Below are 26,659 nucleotides of genomic sequence, written 5' to 3'. Positions count from 1 at the left end.
TCATTTAGGCAGGTTACCTTAGTGTTCTTGGGCATATGGACTATGGTCGTCTGCTTGAAACATGTTGGTATTACAGACTCTGACAGGGAGCGGTTGAAAATGTCAGTGAAGACACTTGCCAGTTGGTCAGCGCATGCTCGAAGTACACGTGCTGGTAATCCGTCTGGCCCTGCGGCCTTGTGAATGTTGACCTGTTTAAAGGTCTTACTCAAATCGGCTGCGGAGAGCGTGATTAGGGTTGCACATTTTGGGGAAGATTCAGAGGTGGAAACTTTTCGTGGGAATTAACGGGAATATATGGGAATTAATATTAATACCACTTAAATGTAGATGTTTTTTGAATTGGATATTTTTACCATATAATATGGAGACAGAAACATAAACATTTTACCTTATCATAAGTAGACATAACTGCAAATGATCAAATCCTTCCAATAGAAATTAAAAAACAATTTAGTTACGAATGGAACTTTAATTGAGTTGATTCTTCACATGGGATGATTTCACAGAACAACAAAAGAAAAGGAATATTGAATGATCCATCGCATCTCCCAAAAACGTTTTCAATATACATCTGTAAAATGATAGTCTAGAAACTAGAGCTTTGGTTGTCTTCCTCTCAGGCTTCCATGTCCTCTCCCTGGACCTCCTCAATGTCCACCTCTTGAACATCAGACTCTGAGGCCTCATCTTCACTGTCACTTTCCAACCTTGTTGTAGATGGCTCGTTATCAGGCTCAAAAAGCCTCAAATTTGCCTGGATGGCCACCAATTTTTCAACCCTTGTATTGGTCAGCCTGTTGCGTGCTTTGGGGTGTGTGTTCCCAAACAAGGACCAGTTGCGCTCTGAGGCGGCTGATGTTGGTGGGATTTGGAGGATGATGGAGGCAACAGGGAAAAGAGACTCAGATTCGTAAAGTCCCTTCCACCAGGTGGCTGATGAGATATGTTGGCACGACTGCAATATTGCATCTCCATCCCAAAGCCCTTGCTTGGTAGTGTACTTCGCCAGACTGCCAAGAATCTTGCTCTCATCCAGGCCAAGGTGGCGAGACACGATAGTGATGACACCATAGGCCTTATTGATCCTTGCACCAGACAGGATGCTCTTGCCAGCATACTTGGGGCTCAACATGTACGCTGCGGCGTGTATGGGCTTCAGGCAGACGTCTTCACGCTTTTTGATGTATTTCAACCAATCATCCTTCATGTTCACAGCATTGTCTGTCACCAGTGTAAATACCTTCTGTGGTCCAAGGTCATTGATGACTGCCTTCAGCTCATCTGCAATGTAGAGACTGGTGTGTCTGTTATTCCTTGTGTCTGTGCTCTTGTAGAATACTGGTTGATGGGTGGAGATGATATAGTTAATTATTCCCAAGAACATTCGACCACCCATCAGAGATGATTGCAATACAGTCTGCTTTCTCTATGATTTGCATCTTTGTTGCATTCTTCACATATGATTTGGCACAGTATTTGCAAATGTACACAGCTTTTCCATCTACATTAGCTGCAGTGAAATGTCTCCACACGTCAGATAGTGCCCGTAGCATTTTCCTGTAAAGATTAGATTTTTTTATATTTTTAAACAAAATAGAACTCCATGTTCAGATAAATAGCAGTAAAATTAAACAACTGCTTTGTAAGATAAATGTTTTTAAATGAAACATGTATGGAAACAGGTGAATTAGCATTCCTCAGTTAGCAGGCTCAACTAGCTTAAAACCCACATGGTAGCAAAAACTAACTAGCAGAAATTGTTAATTAACAGGTTAGAAATTATTTAAAACACACTTTGCTGTAGGCTACTATTTACTAGTTAACAAAAAATCATGTATGTCATAAAATATATTCTCCCCACCCAGTATTGTAATCAAAACTTACCAGAAAACATGTAGTCCTGTGGGCTCAATAGCATCTCATTAGTGTGCAAGATCTTGAGAGTCAGCTGTACATGTGATTTAAGAGTGCACTGCACATGTGATGGAAGAATACACTGTGCATGCAGAGGGTTGCAATTCCATTGAATCGGGGATAGTTTAACCAATATATGCCACAAGACCTAGAATTGCGTCATGTGTATCCCACAAAAAAGACTCACTATTATAAGCTATTTTTTTATGAATTTAAGCAACATTCCTGGGCTTATTTTCCAGAAATTTAGCGGAACGTTTCCAGCCCTTTGCAACCCTAAGCGTGATCACACAGTCATCCGGAACAGCTGGTGCTCGCATGCATGTTTCAGTGTTATTTGCCTCGAAGCGAGCATAATAGTAGTTTAGCTCGTCTGGTAGGCTCGTGTCACTGGGCAGCTCTCGGCTGTGCTTCCCTTTGTAGTCTGTAATGGTTTGCAGGCCCTGCCACATCTGACGAGCATCGGAGCCGGTGTAGTACAATTCAATCTTAGTCCTGTATTGACACTTTGCCTGTTTGATGGTTCGTCGGAGGGCATAGCGGGATTTCTTATAAGCTTCCGGGTTAGAGTCTCGCTCCTTGAAAGCGGCAGCTCCAGCCTTTAGCTCAGTGAGGATGTTGCCTGTAATCCATGGCTTCTGGTTGGGGTATGTACGTACGATCACTGTGGGGACGGCGTCCTCGATGCACTTATTGATGAAGCCAGTGACTGATGTGGTGTACTCCTCAATACCATCGGAAGAATCCCGGAACATATTCCAGTCTGTGCTAGCAAAACAGTCCTGTAGTTTAGCATCTGCTTCATCTGACCACTTTTTTTTATTGACCGAGTCACTGGTGCTTCCTGCTTTAATTTTTGCTTGTAAGCAGGAATCAGGAGGATATAATTATGGTCAGATTTGCGAAATGGAAGGTGAGGGAGAGCTTTGTAGGCATCTCGGTGTGGAGTAAAGATGGTCCAGAGTTTTTTGTTCATCTGGTTGCACATTTAACATGCTGATAGAAATTAGGTAAATCAGATTTAAGTTTCCCTGCATGTAAGTCCCCGGCCACTAGGAGCGCAGCCTCTGGATGAGCGTTTTACTGTTTGCTTATGGCGGAATACAGCTCATTGAGTGCGGTCTTAGTGCCAGCATCGGTCTGTGGTGGTATGTAGACAGCTACGAAAAATACAGATGAAAACTCTCTAGGTAGATAGTGTGGTCTACAGCTTATCATGAGGTACTCTACCTCAGGTGAGCAAAACCTTGAGACTTCCTTAGATGTCATACACCAGCTGTTGTTTACATATATGCATAATCCGCCACCCCTTGTCTTACCAGACCCCGCTGTTCTATCCTGCCGATACAGTGTATAACCAGCCAGCTGATAATGTCGTTGTTCAGCCACGACTCCGTGAAGCATAAGATATTAGTTTTTAAATGTCCCGTTGGTAGTTTAATCTTCCTCGTAGGTCGTCGATTTTATTTTCCAAAGATTGCACGTTAGCTAGAAGTAACAGAAGGCAAGTGGGGTTTATTCGATCGCCTATAAATTCTCAGAAGGCAGCCCGAACTCTGTCCTCTTTTTGTCCGTCGTCTCTTCACGCAAATGACGGTGATTTGGACCTGTTCCCGGAAAGCACTATGTCGTTCATGTTGGGCTCGTCAGACTCGTTAAAGGAAGATTAAAAAGCATCTGCCAGAGTAATCGCTGTTCTGATGTCCAGAAGGTATTTTCGGTCGTAAGAGACGGTAGCAGCAACATTATGTACAAAATTTGTAAAAAAGACAAAAAAAAGTTACAAACAACCCAAAAAAGCTAACAGAAAAACACAAGCGGTTAGGCGCATGTAAAACCTCAGTCATCTTCTCCGGCGCCATCAGAGCAAAAACTAAGCCATGAGGTCAAAGGAATTGTACGTAGAGCTCACAGGGTTGTGTGGATGCACAGATCTGGGGAAGGGTACCAAAAAATGTCTGCAGCATAGAAGGTCCCAAAGAACATTCTTAAACATAAGTTTGGAACCACCAAGACTCTTCCTAGAACTGGCCGCCCGGCCAAACTGAGCAATTGGGGGAGAAGGGTCTTGGTCAGGGAGGTGACCAAGAAACCAATGGTCCAGAAGGACAACCATCTCTGCAGCACTCCACCCATCAGGCCTTTATGGTAGAGTGGCCAGATTGAAGCCACTCCTCAGTAAAATACACATGATAGCCCGCTGCGGTGAAGCATGGTGGTGGCAGCATCATGCTGTGGGGATGTTTTTCAGCGGCAGGGACTGGAAGACCAGTCAGGATCGAGGGAAAGATTAACAGAGTGAAGTACAGAGAGATCCTTGATGTAAACCTGCTCCAGAGTGCTCAGGACCTCAGACTTGGGCGAAGGTTCACTTTCCAACAAGGCAACAACCCTAAGCACACAGCCAAGGCAACGCAGGAGTGGCTTTGGGACAAGTCTCTGAATGTCCTTGAGTGGCCCAGCCAGAGCCCAGACTTGAACCTAATCGAACATCTCTGGAGAGACCTGAAAATAGCTCTGCAGCGATGCTCCCCATCCAACCTGACAGAGCTTGAGAGGATCTGCAGAGAAGAATGAGAGAAACTCCACAAATACAGCTTGTTGTCACGACTTCCGCCGAAGTCGGTTCCTCTCCTTGTTCGGGCAGCGGTCGACGTCACTGGTCTTCTAGCCATCGCCGATCCACCTTTCATTTTCCATTTTTTTTGTCTTGTCTTCCTGCACACCTGGTTTACATCTCCTACTAATTAACATGTGCATTTAGTCCTCTGTTCCCTTCATGTCTGTGTGGGGTATTGTTTTTTGTCAAGGTTGGCACGCTTCCGGCTGGTTTGCGCCGGGCTTTTTTTATACCCGTGCTTTGTGGCAGCCGGTACTTTGGTTTTGTACTTTGTGCTGCCTCACTTGTTCTTTGGGCATTTGTTTTGTTGACGCGGTTGCGTTCTGTATTATGATTGCCTAAGTAAAGTGCTTTGTCCATTCATCTCTGCTCTCCTGCGCCTGACTTCCATGCACCAGCTACACCCACCTTTGACACTTGTAGCGTCATACCCAAGAAGTCTAGGCTGTAATCGCTGCCAAAAGTGCTTCAACATAGTACTGAGTAAAGGGTCTGAATACTTATGTAAATGGGATATTACAGTTTATTTGATACATTTGCAAAGATTTCCCAAAAACTATTTTTGCTTTTTCATTATGGGGTATTGTGTGTAGATTGATGATGGGGAAAAAACGATTTAATCAATTTTAGAATAAGGCTGTAACATAATAAAATGTGGAAAAAGTGAAGGGGTCTGAGTACTTTACGAATGTCCTGTAGTCTAATTTACCCAGCAGTTGGGTCAAGCACTCAACCCAAGGCACTGGGTTAGAAGCACAACCCAAACCTGCTGGTTTGAATTAACCCAATGCTGTGTTTTGTTCAATATTGACCAAGCGCTGGTTTGTCAAAACGACCAAAATGTGGCTATTTTTAACCAATTAACCAATTTTTTTTAGAGTAAAAATAATTAATTTTGAAAAAATAATATGATTCGTCATATTAGGCATAGCTCAATTTCTACCTTTTTTAAATGCCACATGAGTTCAATAATTGTTTTCAGTGTGCTAATTTGGTTTTGTCTGTTTCAGTGCATGCACTCAACAAGCTTTGGACGAAGGACTTCCACAGGGCCATCATCTCCAAAGTTCACTCAAAAGGGCAATAGTTCTGAACTGTGTTTTGATTTCGTTTTTGTTGTTTTAATTAATAAAACATTTTTTAGTATTTTTTTAAACTTCCATTGGTTGAAATCTATTGCTCAGTTATCACTTGGCTCATGTAAATAATTATGTAGTTGTCCCTTTAAACATCCTAAGGTCATCATCCCCATAGTGTTCCCATTTCTCTCATATAAATGTAGATGCATAAAAATATTAAATAAACAATTTATTTGGGAAATATGCAGTCTTCTCTTTTCTTCATTAGCATACTGATTTATTTGAAGTTGTATTGGACTTATTTTTAACTGTTAAAGATGTTGAATACATGTTTAGTATATTTACTACATTTAGCATGTTTCGTTTTTTTCTCTGTGAAGTAAGTTCATTTAAAGTTGTGATTTTGTTTATGTGAATACATTTCAATGTTTAACACACAGTAACCAAAAACCTGATCTAATTTGCATATTCATACTGAGTTTGCAGCAAACAGAATGTTCGCCACAAGTCTGCCAGAAGTTCACAAGTTGCCACAATTTTACATCAGCAATTTGCCACAAAACTTGATGCAAATTTGCCAAAGGTATGCCACAACTGTTTACCAGAAGCCTGTTTTTTTTCGGTAAGGGTATTCGGTCACTGTTGCACTATGATATAAAATCTTGTGTCATGCAGTAGAACGCTTAAAAACATTTAAAATGTTTTATTTTTTTATTTGATATCATATTTGATGTGAAATATGACATTAAAAAGCTGTAGGTCAAGGATGTCGTTTTCAATAGGTGACCAAGCAATTGCCTGTTGAATGAGTTCAAACTGTTTTTTTTTCTGATTTGGACTAACGATTCTGTCATTCGGCATAACTGTTATACCACAATGTAATGTGTTACTCCGAATGAAACATGTATATCTTTATTGTTTGTCACTATTCATAAGCTTTTAGGACCTGGACTTGATATTGTTATGTTTTATTAATGACAATGTAAGGCATGTGTTGTCTTTATTTATGTTGTTAATTAACAAAAGAGATAGCAATATGGTCATTATTATTTTGTTTTTGTGAGGTTATCAATTCAAATCATAAGGATTTAATCAAGGATTTATAAGTACAGTTTTGATGTTTTAAGGGAAATTCTGTCCTAGATGCCTCTATCCAACACGGTTCAGGGCAGGGCACAGTTCAGGGCACAGAAGAATACAGAACCTCTAGGGAAGAGTGGCTTGCAAGCAGGAGAGCAAGGTATTAAAGGATAGAATGTTATTACGTTTTTGTGCATCTCTGAGCAATGTTCTATTGATTCACGGGGTCATTTCATGTTTTTATGTGTATGACCTATTCGCCTTTCAAGCAGGCAGAAATACAGCCAGTATGATGAGTTTGCATCATATGATGCAAGTGTCACTTCCTCAAAATAATCAGAATGAATCTGAGAACTCAATAAATCTGCCATCAATGTTGATGCTTTTACAGAGGAGATTTTAGTCCTGCAATTTTACATCTAGCTAATGCGTTTGGTTGAGTTTTTTCCCCCAAGTAAATAAAAAATGTGTGACGTCTTATGTAAACAAAGGCCGATCTGCTGCAGTGCCGGGTAGGTTTGTCTCACTGTTTGTGTGTTCTGCAGTAGGATTGGATAGATCACCGCTTGCTAGTGGGCAAGTGAGCATTGTCACAATCAAAACCAAATGTATTTGTTTTTAACTAGGCGAGCCAGTTAAAAACAAATTATTATTTACAATGATGGCTTACCCCGGCCAGTCAACACTGGGCCAATTGTACGCCACCCTACGGCACTCCCAAACACAGCTGGTTGTGACACAGTCTGGAATTGAACCAGTGACACCTCTAGCAGTGAGATGCAGTGCCTTAGATCGCTGCGCCACTCGGGAGCCCCAATCCTCTAGTAACGAACTCACTTGACGAACTCACTTACAAAACTCTGTTTTGGACGAGACTGACATAATGACCAAAATTATCCTATTTACTCTTTGTTGTCAATTTTGACACAAGAATATTTGTTTCTGACTAATATTGATGCCACATGGGCCGTTTTCTATCAGACAAGTTGTTTATTGCCTTCAGTTGCGTTTAAAGTACATCTTTGTTGCTGAGATAATCTTTTATGATCATCCAATGTGGAATCTCACAGTATGTTATTCGGTGTAACGATGTCACAGTCATGTGGAGTTGAGGATACAACAATAATCTTAACTTCTTTACAGCATTTTTAAAAACATTTTCCAGCTTTTTCACTTTTCATCATGACGCTTTGGGTGATAACAAATGAGCCCATGTCAGTAGCAAATACAAAAGTTGTGATATTAATTGTGATGCAATAATGATTCATAATTAAAATGCATGAATGACATTCTTGGTGAATTAAACTTGTTTTAATATACACAACACTCTAATGAATGTAGAAAGACCTTACATTTTTATTTTTAACTAATTTAATTCATTTTCCAGATACATCTCCTTCAAATGTTGATATTTATTTGTGTTGTCAACCAAACGCAATTAATCCTTCGCTAAACCCCGACCCCGAATTTTGGGCAACCAATCGCAGCACTCCAATGGATAGCAACTGTCGTGTCTTTAACCTCAACCAGCTCACATTTAAATCGCATAAAAGCCTGTGAGGGCTATGGCAAAAACAAGTTTTCATAAACCTTTTTTTTAATTTTTTTAATAATTTAAAAGTTCGACAGGAGTACTTGCTACTGTGATTCCTGAAATGCAGAGATTGTTGGAGTATTTTTCGAATCTGATATTATACTTTGTTACATTGTTAGCTAGCTCAGCTGGTTAGCTTGGTCTCAGTCTTGACAACAAAACGTTGCTAATGCTAGCTAGCTAGCCACTTAATATTACTTATTTTCTCAAAATATATGTTCGCCAACTAAGTTACAATAGTAATATTATGAATACAGCTCCCATCTGCTGTCGACATCAGGATACGATTTGAGAACACTAGTTAGCTGCAAAAAGTGGTTATAGCTTTGACTGCATGCAGACAGTGAATTCAGAGCCATTCAGAGGCTAGCTACACTACAAACATAATTTTGTCAGGTTCCCGTGAATCAATTGTGTTGACAGTCCACCACCACATTCCCAAGAGTGTCCTGATTAGCAAGGGGTAGTCTGTGTATAATTTAATTGTGTATTTAGAAACAGTTTGAATGGGGAATTGGGCTTCCCAGGTAAAATGCTGTCTTGAGGTCAATTCAATATTGCTTTTGTAATACACTAAATAGACAAAAGTTAAGGCTATCTTACAAACGAATGTAACATTCAACCTTAAAATGTGTAAAACATCCATGGCCACATTTTGAGGTTACTGAAATTATAAATGTATTCTTATGTAATCATATAACGTGTGCATGTTCAAGGTAGCATGTGTAGGTTGTCACAGGTCTGTGGAGATCTTCACTAATGCTGTAATAATCTGTGCATCATCTCAAACGGTATTGATCACTTGCACTTGTCTATTTAATGTAATCTAAAAGGCAATACAGGTCATTTGGTTCTGCTATTAGATGAAGCACAGTGATGACACATTCTGGTGTATAAATTAACTAAATATCTGTAATTGTACTCCCATTTGAACTTTTCGGTGCTTTTAAATGGTTGAAAGCACAGTGATAGACATTTGGGTGACAACTAAACCAAAATTAGACATTGTTTTTCCATTGGAATTTGGTTGTGCTTTTAGATGGTTGAAAGCATAGTGATAACACAATTGGAAATTCAACAAACTTTTGGCTTTCTCAGTGAGTGAATATAGGTTGCAATGTCATTGATCAACATCTCAACCAAATACTCCTTATGGAATGCCCAACATTGAAAATGACAATGGAGTAGGCAACAACACAAACAGTGTCACGTATACTCCCTCTCCGGCCTCTAGGTCATCAGGCTGCTGATTATCCCGCACACCTGTCACCATCGTCTTGCGCACCTGCGCCTCATGACACTCACCTGGACACCATCACCTCCTTGATTATCTTCCCTATATCTGTCACTTCCCTTGGGTCTTTCCTCCGGTGTTATTGACTGTGTTTCATGTCGGTGTGTTTTGTGTTTTTTTAAATGTTATTATTATTAAAACACTCACTCCCTGTACTGGCTTCCCGACTCTCAGCGCACTCGTTGCGAACAGATCTGGGACCAGGCTACCTTCCAGGTCTCCTGCTGTGTTCATACCATAATGACTTCTGTTCCACATTACCCTTTGACATTTGGTCCAAAAACTGTTTTTGATAAAAGGCCTGCTGGCTATATGAACCTTCCAACCGAATATGACGACCCCATGGTCCCTTAGTGCCATCTGCTTGTGAAAAGAAGAACATCCTCCCAACAACATTTCATCATAGTTATATGAACTAGTCCAATGATATAAACCAGGGGTCTCTAACAGGTCGATCGCGACAACCCTCCTATGAGTAGCTCGCCAAACAATTCTGATGTTTTCATATGTTCCACCCCAAACTGTCATAAACAAATCTCACATTTATCAGACACCGCAAGCTCCCAGCTACTATCTAATCAACACAACATTGACATTATCCCACCGCTGGTTAGTCACTGTTGGCTTAAAAAGCCAATCCTAACACAAAATATCTGCCATTTAATTTCCAGCAATATTGTCCCTGTCTGTCTGTGTGGTACGTGCATTTGTTAATTACTTTGTGATGTCATAACCATCTTGTGGGTTGACAGAAATACATTCCCCAAAACCTTCTCAGTTAAATGTTAACTGCAAAGTAGGCTTATGTGGCAGAAGTATATAAGTATTTGTTTGTTATTATTTGTTTGTTATTTGCAAACTTTGCCATGAAATGAGCAGGAGCAGTACAGAAGCATTGCGACACCGGCACATTAGAAGGCACATTCCTCACTAGCTAGATGCCAAATTAAAAGTGACAGATGTACAATTACACTCCAAAATCGACATTTCTTAGTTTTCTTCCAGACCCCCCAAAAAATAATTCTGATGTGATTTAAGCATTGACATTAACTCAGAATATCCTATTTCGTTGTTTCTCTATGAACAATTGTGAAAAGTAAAACTGAGAACATAATTTGGGGAAATATAAAACATATTTTTTTGGGGGGGGTCAAAGATTTTATAGGGCCCCCCTTGGAGTTGTTTGTTAACCATTATTTTACCAGGTATATTTACAGAAAACATAGTGCACTACTTTCTATTGTACACTAAGGATCTGGGTTTCATTATTTTCTTTAAGTCGCTCTCATGCTACGAAAGGTTGGCGACCCCTGATATAAACTACTATACTGTAAACCGGAGTTTGTCATGATGAAGGCATCTAATAGGGTGAAGAGTTTTTCCTGGTCTTAGTTGACCCGAACAGGGGAACAATTTGTAACGTTTAGTATTTTGGACACATTCCCCATAAGAAATCATTTCCAAGACAAAGTATTTTCTCAATGTGGAAGTTCATCACAGTTAGACAGCTTCCTCTTACTGTGCTATATTAAGCAGAGGAGGCTCATCTATCCATTACTAGTCTCTGACATCTCTCTGACAGCATTATGAAGGAACAACACTGGTAAGGAAAATTACACTTAGATAAAAGAATCAGACATGAAAATAGATATTTCTGAATGTGTGTATGTTTTATGCTTTACACTTACATCTGTATGCCTTAAAAAACGTTTAATTCATGAGTTGAATGGCATTTCGATTACAATTTATGCTCTCTGACTTGACCAATGACCACGGTATATTGAGAACTGGGGCCATATCCACAAAGCATCTCAGACTAGAAAAGTACGGAGAATATAGACATTTTACACTCCTGCTGGTATGCATAAAAATAAAAGCTCTGCATGAAGCCTGTTTCGTGATAATTTGATCCGTATCAGTGATTTGATCCGTATCCGTGATTTCCAATGCTTTCTCAAAGGGAGTCCTACGGTCAGCAGAAATGATACATCTATAACCATAGAATTTCCATCAGTTTTCACAGACAACAAGTTAATGGGCCTCATTTATAAACCGTGCGTACATGCAAAATAGACCCCAAAACAGTTTTCACACAAAAGTGGGCATTTAGCAAAACTGTTTTCACCTTCCAGAAGAATTAAACCATGTGTAGACACAGTTTCTAGTGGTTGAACTCAGTATTGCATCGCTAGCAGGCAAGTAGATTAGTATTTTGTGCAAATTTGTGATGGACACGCTTATTCAATAACAAGATGCAATCGTTTGCCCGTTAGTGAGAAGAGAGAACATTTATTTCGTTTATCTTAGCTTTTAAAAATAATTATAAATAGGCATCTATTTGCTAGGCTATTATTTATTTCATTTCCATGATCATTGCATAATAAATTCCTCACCTTTTCTGTGATGGTTTCATACTCATGAGGTCCCATCACTCGTTTAATTTGACCCACTTCACTGTAGTAAATGTTAAGCTATTTCAAGTATTTTGCTCTATACCATCCGATCTGGAGCGCAGTTTATTAACAGTGGAACAGACGGTTGGAGGTTACTTCTATAGCTTACGTCTGAATACTGTAATTTCACATTTCTCAAGTAGACAATATTGCATTTATACACATAATACATATTTTCATAACCATTGCAGAATATATTCTTCACTTTTTCTGGCCATGGATGATGGATTCATATTCCCGAAGTAGCCAAAGCCTATAACAAATGACCATGCACATTTGTCATTTAATTGGACCTATTGGTATTATTTCAAGTATTTTGCTCTCTGCATCAGAAAGGACGAGTGGTTCATAACATACAGTAGATTTTAACAGGTGAATAGACAGTTTATCTTTTGCATTTAAGTGTGTATGGCTACCACTGTAAGTAGACAAAGACAATGTTTCAGAATTCGGGCAATGCAGCATAGGTTCAACAAAAAGTAAATGCAAAACATTAGGTCCTATTCAATTCAAACGGTCTGTTTACAGGTCCACAGCGATGTGCAATTGTTGTCTGCCAGATAGCCTTACAGCAAATGCCACTGCAAAAGTGTAACATTCTGCCATCACCTACAAAGACATTTGATCAAGTTCGCTAATGTTATCATTTAGAAAACGGACTCGCCCTAATTCAAATACTTCCAAAGTATACAGCGAATAAGACCGTTATTATAACCATAAAAGGTGAATGATGGTTGTTTTTCAGGCGGAGTTTTAATTATCGTTCACACACGCACAGTTTCAGGATAGGTCTAATTTATAACGGGAAACAAGCGTATGTATGGCGTGCGCCAAGTTTATACATCTCAATATTTTTGTACATGTGCAATCTTTTCAGAAATGGCGAACGCAGATATTAAATGTGCAATTTACGCAACCGTTGTAAATGAGGCCCCAGATGAGTTGAATTTTGACGGGCGGACCGATAAAATAACCAGTTAAGAGTTACCAGCAGGTGTCTTGATTATAAAAAGGCAGCAAGTCAGTGGTTCCTGTGACATAGACAGGCAATTTCTTTGGAGTTGAAAGAATGTTTTGATATTGCTATATGATAAACCCATAAATAATCTAGACCTAACAGTAGCCTATCTCTTGCACATTTGACAATGATTTTACAAGAGGCCTAATTCACATGATATATACTCAATATATACTCAAAAAAAGAAACGTCCTCTCACTGTCAACCTCGTTTATTTCCAGCAAACTTAACATGTGTAAGTATTTGTATGAACATAACAAGATTCAACAACTGAGACATAAACTGAACAAGTTCCACAGACATGTGACTAACAGAAATGGAATAATGTGTCCCTGAACAAAGGGGGGGTCAAAATCAAAAGTAACAGTCCGTATCTGGTGTGGCCACCAGCTGCATTAAGTACTGCAGTGCATCTCCTCCTCATGGACTGCACCAGATTTGCCAGTTCTTGCTGTGAGATGTTACCCCACTCTTCCACCAAGGCACCTGCAAGTTCCCGGACATTTCTGGGGGGAATGGCCCGAGCCCTCACCCTCCGATCCAACAGGTCCCAGACGTGCTCAATGGGATTGAGATCCAGGCTCTTCGCTGGCCATAGCAGAACACTGACATTCCTGTCTTGCAGGAAATCACGCACAGAACGAGCCGTATGGCTGGTGGCATTATCATGCTACAGGGTCATGTCAGGATGAGCCTGCAGGAAGGGTACCACATGAGGGAGGAGGATGTCTTCCCTGTAACGCACAGCGTTGAGATTGCCTGCAATGACAAGAAGCTCAGTCCAATGATACTGTGACACACCGCCCCAGACCTTGACGAATCCTCCACCTCCAAATCGATCCCGCTCCAGAGTACAGGCCTCGGTGTAACGCTCATTCCTTCGACAATAAATGCGAATCCGACCGTCACCCCTGGTGAAACAAAACTGCGACTCATCAGTGAAGAGCACTTTTTTGCCAGTCCTGTCTGGTCCAGCGACGATGGGTTTGTGACCATAGGCGATGTTGCTGGTGATGTCTGGTGAGGACCTGCCTTACAACAGGCCCTACAAACCCTCAGTCCAGCCTCTCTCAGCCTATTGTGGACAGTCTGAGCACTGATGGAGGGATTGTGCGTTCCTGGTGTAACTCGGGCAGTTGTTGTTGCCATCCTGTACCTGTCCCGCAGGTGTGATGTTCGGATGTACCGATCCTGTGCAGGTGTTGTTACACGTGGTCTGCCACTGCGAGGACGATCAGCTGTCTGTCCTGTCTCCCTGTAGCGCTGTCTTAGGCGTCTCACAGTACAGACATTGCAATTTATTGCCCTGGCCACATCTGCAGTCCTCATGCCTCCTTGCAGCATGCCTAAGGCACGTTCACGCAGATGAGCAGGGACCCTGGGCATCTTTCTTTTGCTGTTTTTCAGAGTCTGTAGAAAGGCCTCTTTAGTGTCCTAAGTTTTCATAACTGTGACCTTAATTGCCTACCGTCTGTAAGCTGTTTGCGTCTTAACGACCGTTCCACAGGTGCATGTTCATTAATTGTTTATGGTTCATTGTACAAGCATGGGAAACAGTGTTCAAACCCTTTACAATGAAGATCTGTGAAGTTATTTGGATTTTTCAAATTATCTTTGAAAGACAGGGTCCTGAAAAAGGGACTTTTCTTTTTTTGCTGAATTTACCTAAATACTTATAACCACTAGGATAATAAATAATCACTAATGCTTCTTTTGATTTCATCATTAACCTACATCATGTTATTTCAAGTTATCCCTTTGGAGCACAATATCATGTCGTTAAAAAATATGCATAAATTGGGCATGCCTACAAGTAAAGGTATAAGTTGGGCAATTGAAAGCATCTGGGGCCTAAGTGTTCGATGATTAATAGACCTTTCAATCGTTTTATGCAACATTATCGGCAAGTGACTTGATGCCTAGGCCTACTGTGCCAAAAGCGATTTAGACAGTTGTTGAATGGGATTGATGGAGTGTTGATAAGGGTAATCAAAAGCTTTTAACAACCAAACTGTATGATTCAGTACAATATGCCATCAGGTTGTGAAAAGAAGAATCCTGGCAACAACATTAGCATTTTTTTACATTCCCCATAAGATAAAAATGTTCAAGACAGATAGAAAGTGTTTTTTCTGAATGTGGAAGTTCATCACAGGCAGTTAGACAACTTCCTATTACCCAGCAGAGGCTCCTCCAACCACTACTTCTCTCTGACAACTCTCTGACAGCATTATGAAAGAACAACACTTGAAAATGACACTTAGATAAAATAATCAGACATTAAAATAGATACACTACAACACCAGAAGTATGCGGACCACTGCTCGTCGAACATCTCATTACAAAATCAGGGGCATTAATATGGAGTTGATCCCCCCCTTTGCTAGTATAATAGCCTCTACTCTTCAGGGAAGGCTTTCCACTAGATGTTGGAACATTTCTGCGAGGACTTGCTTCCATTCAGCCACAAAAGCATTAGTGAAGTTGGGCACTGATATTGGGCAACGTTCCAATTCATCCCAAAGGTGTTTGATGGAGTTGAGGTCAGGGCTCTGTGCAGGCCAGTCTAGTTCTTCCACACCGATCTCGACAAACCATTTCTGTATGGACCTCGCTTTGTGCACGGGGGCATTGTCACGCTGAAACAGGAAAGGCCCACAAAGTTGGAAGCACAGAATCGTCTAGAATGTCATTGTAGGCTGTAACGTTAAGATTTCCCTTCACTGGAACTTAAGGGGCCTAGCCAGAACCATGAAAAACAGCCCCAGACGGACTGCCAGATGGTGAAGCGTGATTCATCACTCCAGAGAATGCATTTCCACTGCTCCAGAGTTAACCTGCGGCGAGCTTTACACCACTCCAGCTAATGCTTGGCATTACACATGGTGATCATAGGCTTGTGTGCGGCTGCTCGGCCATGGAAACCCATTTCAGGAAGCTCCCGACAAACAGTTATTGTGCTGACGTTGCTTCCAGAGGCAGTTTGGGACTCGGTAGTGAGTGTTGCAACCGAGGACAGACGATTTTTAGTTTCAGCACTCGGCGGTTCCGTTCTGTGAGCTTGTGAGGCCTACCACTTCGCTATTGTTGCTCCTAGATGTTTCCACCTCACAATAACAGCACTTATAGTTGACCGGGGCAGCTCTAGCAGGGCAGAAATTAGACAAACTGACTTGTTGGAATGTTGGCATCCTATGACGGTGCCATGTTGAAAGTCACTGAGCTCTTCAGTAAGGCCATTTAACTGCCAATGTCTGTCTATTTAGATTGCATGGCTGTGTGCTCGATTTTATACAGTTGTCAGCAATGGGTGTGGCTGAAATAGTCAAATTCACAAATTTGAAGGGGTGTCCACATACTTATGTTTATACAGGTTATCGCTGAATGTGTGTATTCCTTATGCTTTACACTTAAAATCTGTATGCATTAAAATAGGCCTACCTGTGATTCATGAGTTCAATGGCATTTGGGATGACAATTTATGCTCTCCAACTTGAACAATGACCACAGTAGGCTATAGTTCGATGTCAGGTCGATCACGAGTTACCAGTCGCTCGCAGCCCACCTATGAGTAGCTCGTCAAACAATTCCGAAAGTACATGCGATTTTCACCGCAAACTGTCATAAACAAATCTTACAAGTAGCCTATCAGACACCGCAAGCTCCCAGCTACTATTTAATCAACACAACACTCACATTATCCCAACCCTGGTTAGCCACTAACACAAAATATCTGCCAATTAATTTCCAGCAATTTTGCCCCTGTCTGTCTGTGTGGTGCGCGTGTTAGTTCATCACTCCTTGTGTAATTGATGTGATAACCGTCTTGTGGGTTGACAGAAATACTTTCCGCAAAACATTCACAATGAAATGTTAAAGTAGGCTTACCTGGCGATCGTACATCACGATTAAGTATATAATTTGCAGTGGCGATTTTAGCCTGTAAATCTTGGTGGGGCAAAAAAAGTGGGATGCATGCCAGCAAAGCCACTACACAACAATATTAAACAATACATTAATTGCACTATAACGGTGACAAACATGCCCACAAACTGTTAGGACCTACATAAAGCTGTCCCAGCAGAGTCCCAACAGCAGTCCCAACCCCTTACCACTGCTACACCTGGCTATCAATTTAGATCATACATACCTTAAATGAAGGAGATCTTTACATTTTTCATTTAAGCGCCTGCACCTGCTGTCCTTTCAAATTCAAACGTTTCAGTTGGGCAGTTAGGTTACTGCAAGAACCCCCACCAACTGAAGAGGTTCCTCCACCTCCAGCGCCAAGAACCTGAAGGTTCTTCAAAGAACTTTGACGATCTTAGAAGAACCCTTGTTGAACCCCTAATTTTTTGAGTGTAGGGCTTATGTTCACTTTGATTCTGTTTGATGAATATTATAGACCTTTCAAATGTTGTATGCAACATTATTGGCAAGTGACTTGATGCCTACTCTGTCAAAGCCATTTAGAGTTGTTAAATGGGAGTGACAAGTGTGTTGATATAATGGTAATTGTCAAAATTCTGCTTGTAACAACAATCAGAATTGGTAGAAAAAGAAAAGAACGTTTGCATTCCGACATATTAGGCAATAATTAAGAGTAGGCAAAGTGATCGGGTCAGTTGAAAATGATATCAAACGTTTTACCATTGCAGCATTTGATGTACACTCACATTCACCATGGTCGACTGAGGTGACACAAGCTATAGAGTTTACAGCTTGCGCTGCCTCATTGCACTTGGTCATTGCAAGTGTAAGCCATTGGGTGTATTGAATAACACATTGATAAATGGCAAAAAATACAGTAAAAAAATGGAATCCTGTTAAAACCTGTTTTAAGATTTTAAAAAACTTCCAGCTCAGAGTAGATTTAAGCATGACGTTAAGATACTGCCCAGACAAACTCATGTTACTGAGCCAGGAGTAAAATCAACTCATAAAAGTGTCTGTCCTTTATCTAAGAGATAAAATCTCATATTTAACGCAATTATTTTTTGTTGCCACAAAACTACCTCTATACTTCCATTAATTTATATAGGTTACCTTTAGCGGAGTCCCGTAACACTTGTGGGGTACTGTAGTAGAGCATATTAGTTTGTAGCCCAAACGGTTCGGACGCTACAGACAAAAGTTGGCATGACTTCAACCGTTCAGATGCTGCAGAAGTTTAGCGAGAAGACCGATTTTCGGGATGTTTCCTGGTCTGACAAACAGCACTGTAGCTCTTTCCCCTGTAGATGTGGAAGGTCGACATAGGCGGATGTGGTGAATTGAGACACAGCCAATGCAAAAAAACAGATAGTTTAAACTGACAGATTTTGAAGGGGATATTTTAATTATGTTACTTAGATTGACTCACTGGTCAATGCTTTGTGGATTCCGGGCCCTGACTGCACCACGACTAACCCTTGACAGGTCAATGGCAGGTTCATGACCGGTCTGCTTAAACTTAAACCGGTCTGCTTAAACTTAATCTGAATTGTGTTTTATTTGCCTACAGTGTGATTTTGATGTGATGCATAGGAACAGTTCAGTCTTGGAAAATGTGAACTGGTGAATTTTCTGGCAACCAAAGTACTACAGTACACCTACTACATTTCATAACACTTTTGGTAACTTAAAAATGTTTAGAAAAGAGTTAGGGAAGTAGGATTGTAGGATTTGTTGTAGCTCAGGAATGCCCAGCATAGTATTGAATGTACCACACAGTAAATGGAGTCAAGACAGATTTTCGTTTTTTAAAATATAAATAATGGGACGCCGTCTGCGCTCTTTTTTGGTTCGGATTCTTCCACATTCTCAACAGTCTTTGAAATGCATAATACTGCATCTTAAGTAGTCTGTAGCTATGTGTTACGCCGGTCCCTTATTTTAGGGAACTGAGATTGTTTTCAGCCCTTAAAAATACTCATATCCTGTTCCCACAGGTGTCCCCTTTACACTTCCTTTCAGAGGCTGCTGTTACTCCTAGTGTTGCTGTGTCTCTCCCCCTCCTGCTCTGGGAGGACCTGGGCTCAGAGGAAACTACCCTGTGATGTCATCTCTCTCAACCATTCACTGGCCTACGACTGCTCGTACAGGAAGCTACTCCAGGTACCCCACGATATCAGCTGGAATGCCACAGAGCTCGACCTGTCCTCCAACCAAATCAAGATACTCTCCAGCTCCTCATTCTGGAACCTCCAGAATCTGACTCTGCTCGACCTTAGCTATAACTTCAACCCCCAGGAACATCCATTGAAGATAGAGGACCAAACATTCTCCATGCTGGATCAGCTGGAAGCACTGCTCCTTGACGGTAATGGCCTTTGCACAGTGCCGAGGGGCCTTCCGTCTGGGTTGCAGATTCTGTTTCTGAGGTACAATGACATCAGGACTGTAACACCGGAAAACTTCAGGGATATTCCACGAATTAAAGTAATCCGTTTAAGTGACAACTGCCAAGGGAGTGTCTGTAATGGGACCCTGGATATTGCAAACCACACTTTCTCCAGCCTCACTAACCTAACAAACCTGACACTGTCTTTTAACAGACTGAAAGCCATCCCTCATTTCCTCCCCCCATCCCTCCAGCTGCTCAAACTCGAACGGAACCTAATTACCCACATTCACCAGCATGACCTGAGTGCACTCACTAATCTGAACGCTCTAGACTTTTCGGGTAACTGTCCTGTGTGTTCTAACACCCCGTTCCTCTGTTTTCCCTGTAATACACCCAACGGGGCACTACAGATCCACCCAGATGCCTTCAGGAAGCTCTCCCAGCTGCAGGAGCTGAGGCTATCAGGAAACTCGCTGAAGCACCTACAAACATCCTGGTTTGATAACCTCACCAACTTACGCTACCTGTACCTCTCATTTAATCGTCTGGTTGGGGAGATAGCCAATGGGGACTTCCTCTCTGTGCTACCTTTCGTAGAAGTGATGGACTTGTCTTACAATAATGCTGGTCAAAATTCCCACAACTTGAAACTCTCAAAGAATTTTTCCAAACTGGCATCTCTGAAGACATTACACCTAGAAAACTATGTTTTTTCAGCTCTTCACGAAAATCACTTGCAACCACTTTACAGTTTAGCCAATCTGTCCGTCCTCAATTTGGGAACCAACTTCATCTATTGGACAGACCTTTCACTTTTTGAAAAGTTCCACAATTTATCCAGTGTTGGCCTCTCAGAGAACAGTCTGACTTTCCTATCCAAGAGGGCAGATGTCTTGTCTGTGAATGGGTATGGCTGGGGCTATGAGCCAGATATAGACAGGTATGGGCCTTTGATACACATGGATATATTCTACCGTCGCCATTTGCCTAACATTAAACCAGAGTGTCTTGCGTACGGTCCAGTGCTTGACCTCAGCAAAAACAACATCTTCCACATAAACCCTGATATGCTGCAGGGCCTGAACAACACAGCTTGTCTCAACCTGTCATCTAACTTCATTGGAGACATGTTCAACGGCAGTGAGTTTGTACATTTCTCCAAGCTGAAGTACTTGGATCTATCCCAGAATAAAGTCTACCTGCGCTATGAGCATGCATTCAGTGAACTGGCAGCACTGGAGGTGTTGGACTTGAGTTATAATAAGCATTACTTTCTGGTGGCAGGGCTAAACCACAGTTTAGCGTTCCTAGAAAACCTGGGTTCTCTGAAGGTTCTGAACTTGAGCTGGAATGAGATCAGCACCCTCACTGATAAAACCATGTCAAGCAGCTCCCTGCAAGAATTGAACTTCCAGGGCAACCGCCTGGACATCATGTGGAACGAGGATCTGGATTTTAATAATCTTTTCAGAGAACTTAATAACCTGACGTCCCTGGATCTGTCATACAACCGGCTCCACCACATCCCATCTGAGGTATACGACAACTTTCCCAAGACCCTGAGACACTTGACTCTGAGTAAAAACAGACTTGAGTACTTTAACTGGACGACGCTCACACAACTGCCACATCTGGAGGAGCTGGACTTGAGTAAGAACCAACTGGAGCAGGTGGCCTTAATCTTCTCCACTCTTAACAGTTCACTGAGGCTGCTGGACCTGAGCCATAACAGGATTTCCCAGCTGGCGCCTGGTTTCCTCAGGGGCGCCAGGAGCCTGTATGTGCTGAACCTCAGCTTCAACCTGCTGGAGCTTATCAACCAGACAACGTTTGAATCTGGAGCTGAGAACCACCTCCAGCAGCTGTCACTACAGGGGAACCCGCTCCACTGCACCTGTGACTTGTTGGAGTTCCACCTGTGGATGAGGAGCAATGAGGTGGAGCTCCCTCTGCTGGCCATCGGGGTGACGTGCGACATGCCCATGGAGAGGAGGGGCAGGTCTGTGCTGAGTTATGACATAGAGGAATGCGTGAAGGATGACAACGCAATGGCCTTCTGCATCCTCACGTTGTTACTCGTCGTTCACGTTCTGTTGGTATCTCTCACAGCACACCTCTTTTACTGGGACCTGTCCTATATTCTTGACTACTGTGGGGCCAAGCTGAAGCACCAATGTCTCTTACAGCACACAGACTGTGTCTACGATGCCTTCGTCATGTATGACACTACAGACCCGCTGGCCTCTGATTGGGTGTTGAACCACCTTAGGGTGGAACTAGAGGAGCGCGGAGAGAGGGTTCGCCCACTCTGCCTGGAAGAGCGTGATTGGATGCCAGGGATGCCTATCATGGATAACCTTTCCAATAGTGTGCGGCAGAGCAGGAAAACGGTGTTCGTGCTGACAGAGGGCTTCCTGTTGCGTGGTGTGGTTAAAATGGCCGCTCTGCTGGTGCAGCAGCGGCTGGTGGAGGAGGGTGTGGATGCCATGGTGTTGGTGCTGCTGCAGCCCCAGGTTCTGCGACGCTCACGCATCCTCCACCTACGCAGACGGCTCTGCAGGCGCAGTGTTCTGGAGTGGCCAGCAACTGCCGGTCCGGCTGCCCAGCGCTGGTTCTGGCACCACCTGAAGAGAGCCATACGGAAAGATCAGCGAGCCACACACGCATCACTACACGGCACATACTTCACTGGGCGGTGAACTCAAGGGCATGAAAGGAACTGACCAAAAACAGGAAACCGACCAAAAACATGGCTAAGTTTACTTACCCTCAGCTTAAAGGTCTCCAATTCCTACTCTGCAGTGTTCTAGAATCAGTTCCTAGACATGACTGTGTAGTTCCCCCTCACACACACACACACACACACGCACGCACGCACGCACGCACGCACGCACGCACGCACGCCCACACAATGTAGCCTATTGTAGCGGCTGCATGGTTTTCTGTACAATTCATAATAGAATTTTAGGCCTTCATTTCTGTTTTTCCTGTGAAGGATTATATTATCAATGGTCACATTAGCTTCTCTGTGAAAATGCCTGCCTCATCTACAGTACAATATAGTAAATCATGTTTTCTGTTGATGTACGTGACCTCATCTATACCTGGTAAGAAAACAGTATTATGATCATATTTTGGCTACATTCAGATGTTTTTGACCAGGTGTAAACCAGTCTACCGATACTTTAATAAACTTAGCTACAATGGTTTCCTATGGGAGGATAATCTTACTGATCTCAACCACTGGGTGGCAGAGTAACTCCTGATTCATGTGTTCAGGGCTGGCATGATGTATACACTACTAGTTCCATATCAGTGGCTTCTCCTACAGTTGATACATACATCTGACACTGGAAGGCAGTGTTCTCCATCCCTGGTCCTAGAGACCCACAGGGTGTGCAGGCTTTAGGGAGTCATACTTTACAAAGTGTATTAATATCATAACTATTTATTATCACCAAAAGAAAAGATCTGTGCCATTCACTTTGAACTGGACTGTGTTTACAATTGCGGTCCTGAGTAGATCCGCTTGTTTTGAGAGCTGCATGTAGCCACGTGTGCTCATTTGTTCATATCCTTTGCTAGTTAGTGAGTTATTAGCCCAGTTATATATCATTTGTTGTCAGCAATGGGGGAGTGATTATTTCCTACAAGATCACAAAACGTGTACATTTCTAGACATCTTTAAAAAGCGAGTTGGGTAAAGAGCTTTTTTTTGTCTTAAAGACAGGCTTGAATAACCTAAGTAGCCAATAGGCAGAGGGTAGCATAATTTGTCTGATTCTCTGTAATAATGATATGGGAATAATAATACAATTTATTTTGTAAATTGGTTTCTTGCATCAAACAACACAACAACATTTTCTGTCACCTCCTTGTATGAAGGATAAAAAATGTGTCTGGACCAAAGAAACAGAAGTTCTACAAGAAGACTCACTGCTCTCTGTACGTTAAAACAAACCTGCAGAAATGCAGACTAGGGCCAAGATTGCGCCGGTAGACATGGCAGCTCTGCTTCTAGCACCTAAGCAACTTTGCAGTATTTATTTTATTTATTTTTTGTGTTATACAAGCATTTCGATACACCCGCAATAACATCTCCTAAATATGTGTATGCGGCCAATATTTTGGGGATTTAATTTGACAAGCATACACAGTACATACGTACATGCTCTTTGATATAAATACATACTTTTCGTTATACACATACAGTACATACATTTGTATATATCTCTGTAGAAATCTTTATTAAAAACGTTGTTATTATAACTGGCAACTTAGTCCTGGAGGCTAGTGTGTCCCTGTGCTGATCGTGTACAGGTATCCAGGCATCTAGTCGGAGGAAAGCACACAAGTCTCCAGAAGGGAGTCTTTCTATTTTAAAAATCCAGACTGTGTTATGTTATACCATTACCTAGTATATGTCTATGGCCACTGGCAGTGCCTTGTGTCAATTTAGAACGGTTGACTAAATCAGTCAGTGGTTCCCAATGCTCTCCTCAGGGACCCCCAGCTGTTCCAGTGGTAATTCACTTGATTCAATTTGCCAATCATCAAAATAACACCTGTGGAATTTTAACAATATAATATGGCTGACAAGAATTTAAAAAAAAAACGGTGCTTCTTCAAAAGGATCTACAAAAAACCTTTCAGATTGAAAAATGTTCTTTATAGAACCATTCTCCATAAAGGTTCTATAAAGAACCATAAAAAAAGGTTGTAACCATAGCGGAACCATTTTTGGTACTATATAGAACCTTTTTTAATGTATACATTAATGTATACATTTAATGTATACAATAGAACCTTAGGAAAGGTTTCTTTATAGCACCATGCAGGTTCCATTTAGAACCTTATGAGCATGGTTCTTTATTGAACCTTCAAAAAAGGGTTCTATATAGCACCAAAAAGGTTTCCACTATGGTTACACGCCAAAGAACCCCTATCTGGTACTAAATAGAACACATTTTGTTGTGTGTATAGTTAGGTTTCCATTCAATTGGAGACATATTTTCATGCGAATATTAAAAAAAAGACACAGCGTTGTACGAGATATTCAGTTTCTTGGCAATTTCTCGAATGGAATAGTCTTCATTTCTCAGAACAAGAAAAGACTGACGCGTTTCAGAAGAAAGTTCTTTGTTTTTGGCCATTTTGAGCCCGTAATCGAACCCACAAATGCTGATGCTCCAGATACACAACTAGTCTAAAGAAGGCCAGTTTTATTGCTTCTTTCATCAGAACAACAGTTTTCAGCTGTGCTAACATAATTGCAAAAGGGTTTTCTATTGATCAATTAGCCTTTTAAAATGATGAACTTGGATTAGCTAACACAACGTGCCATTGGAAAACAGTACTGATGGTTGCTTATAGTGGGCCTCTGTACGCCTATGTAGATATTTAATAAAAAATCTGCCGTTTCCGGCTACAATAGTCATTTACAACATTAACAATGTCTACACTGTATTTCTGATTAATTTGATGTTATTTTAATGGACAAAAAACATGCTTTTCTTTAAAAAACATGGACATTTCTAAGTGACCCAAAACTTTTGAACGGTAGTGTACATAGGAGATGAGTAATGTAATATATGTAAACATTATTAAAGTGGCATTATTTAAAGTGACTAGTGATCCATTTATTAAAGTAGCCAATGATTTGAGTTTGTATGTAGGCAGCAGCATCTCTGAGTTAGTGATTGCTGTTTAACCTCACTGGTGTAGGGGGCAGTATTTTCACGTCCGGATGAAAAGCGTGCCCAGAGTAAACTGCCTGCTACTCAGGCCCAGAGGCTAGGATATGCATATTATTAGTAGATTTGGATGGAAAACACTCTGAAGTTTTGAAAACTGTTTGAATAATGTCTGTGAGTATAACAGAACTCATATGGCAGGCGAAAACCTGAGAAAAATCCAACCAGGAAGTGGGAAATCTGAGGTTTGTAGTTTTTCAAGTGATTGCCTATCCAATATACTGTGTCTATGGGGTCAGATAGCACTTCCTAAGGCTTCCACTAGATGTCAACAGTCTTTAGAACGTTGTTTTAGGCTTCTACTATGAAAGGGGAGCGAATACGAGCTGTTTGATCCAGTGGTCATGCTGAAAGCCTTTAGTTTAGTCACGTGCGCAGCCGTGAGCACGAGCTCCGTTCCCTTTAATATCTAAAGACAAAGGAATTGTCCGGTTGGAATATTATTGAAGATTTATGATAAAAACATCCTAAAGATTGATTCTATATATCGTTTGACATGTTTCTACAAACTGTAATGGAACTTTTTTGACTTTCCGTCTGGACTTAGTGCCCGCACCTTGTGCATTTGGATTACTGGACTAAACGCATGAACAAAAAGGAGGTATTTTGGACATAAAGATGAAGATGAACTTTATCAAACAAAACAAACATTTGTTGTCTAACATGGAGACCTGGGAGTGCCATCAGATGAAGATCATCATAGGTAAGTGATTAATTTTAACGCTATTTCTGACTTTTGTGACACCTCTCCTTGGCTGGAAAATGGCTGTATGGTTTTCTGTGGCTAGGCGCTGACCTAACATAATCGCATGGTGTGCTTTTGCCGAAAAGCCTTTTTGAAATCTGACACAGCGGTTGCATTAAGCAGAAGTTTATCTGTAATCGTATGTTAAACACTTGTATCTTAGATCAATGTTTATGATGAGTATTTCTGTAATTTGATGTGGCTCTCTGCACTTTCACCGAATGTTTGTTTGAGACAATGCATTTCTGAACATAACGCGCAAATTTCAAATGACGTCTTTGGACATAAAGATGAACTTTATCGGACAAAACACACATTTATTGTGTAACATGAAGTCCTGTGAGTGCCATCTGATGAAGATCATCAAAGGTTAGTGATAAATTTAATCGCTATTTCTGACTTTTGTGAGCCCTCTCCTTGGCTGAAAAATGGCTATATGGTTTTCTGTGACTAGGCGCTGACCTAACATAATCGTATGGTGTGCTTTTGCAGTAAAGCCTTTTTGAAATCGGACACTGTGGTTGGATTTACAAGAAGTTTATCTTTAAAATGGTGTTTAATACTTGTATGTTTGAGGAATTTTAATTATGGGATTTCTGTTGTTTTGAATTTGGCGCCCTGCAATTTCACTGGCTGTTGTCGAGGTGGGATGCTACCGTCCCACTTGTACCAGAGAGGTTAACAGTCTGATGGCCTTGAGATAGAAGCTGTTTTTCAGTTTCTCTGTCCCAGCTTTGATGCACCTGTACTGACCTCGCCTTCTGGATGGTAGCGGGGTGAA

The 26,659-nt window shown here is 41.4% G+C and overlaps 1 protein-coding gene across 1 annotated transcript; it reads left to right on the top strand.

Annotated features, from left to right (window-relative positions):
- Positions 1–11,170: 11,170 nt before the first annotated feature.
- LOC120021740 (toll-like receptor 8) lies at positions 11,171–22,079 on the top strand. The gene is made up of 2 exons (XM_038965587.1): positions 11,171–11,187; positions 18,986–22,079. The coding sequence occupies exons 1-2, from the start codon at positions 11,171–11,173 to the stop codon at positions 22,077–22,079; spliced, it is 3,111 nt and encodes a 1,036-aa protein (XP_038821515.1).
- The last annotated feature ends 4,580 nt before the right edge of the window (positions 22,080–26,659 follow it).

Source organism: Salvelinus namaycush, chromosome 26 (genome assembly GCF_016432855.1).
Source record: "Salvelinus namaycush isolate Seneca chromosome 26, SaNama_1.0, whole genome shotgun sequence".
Taxonomy (NCBI): Eukaryota; Metazoa; Chordata; class Actinopteri; order Salmoniformes; family Salmonidae; genus Salvelinus; species Salvelinus namaycush.
Note: the sequence above shows the minus strand (reverse complement) of the source record. Positions and strands in the feature narration are given on the sequence as shown.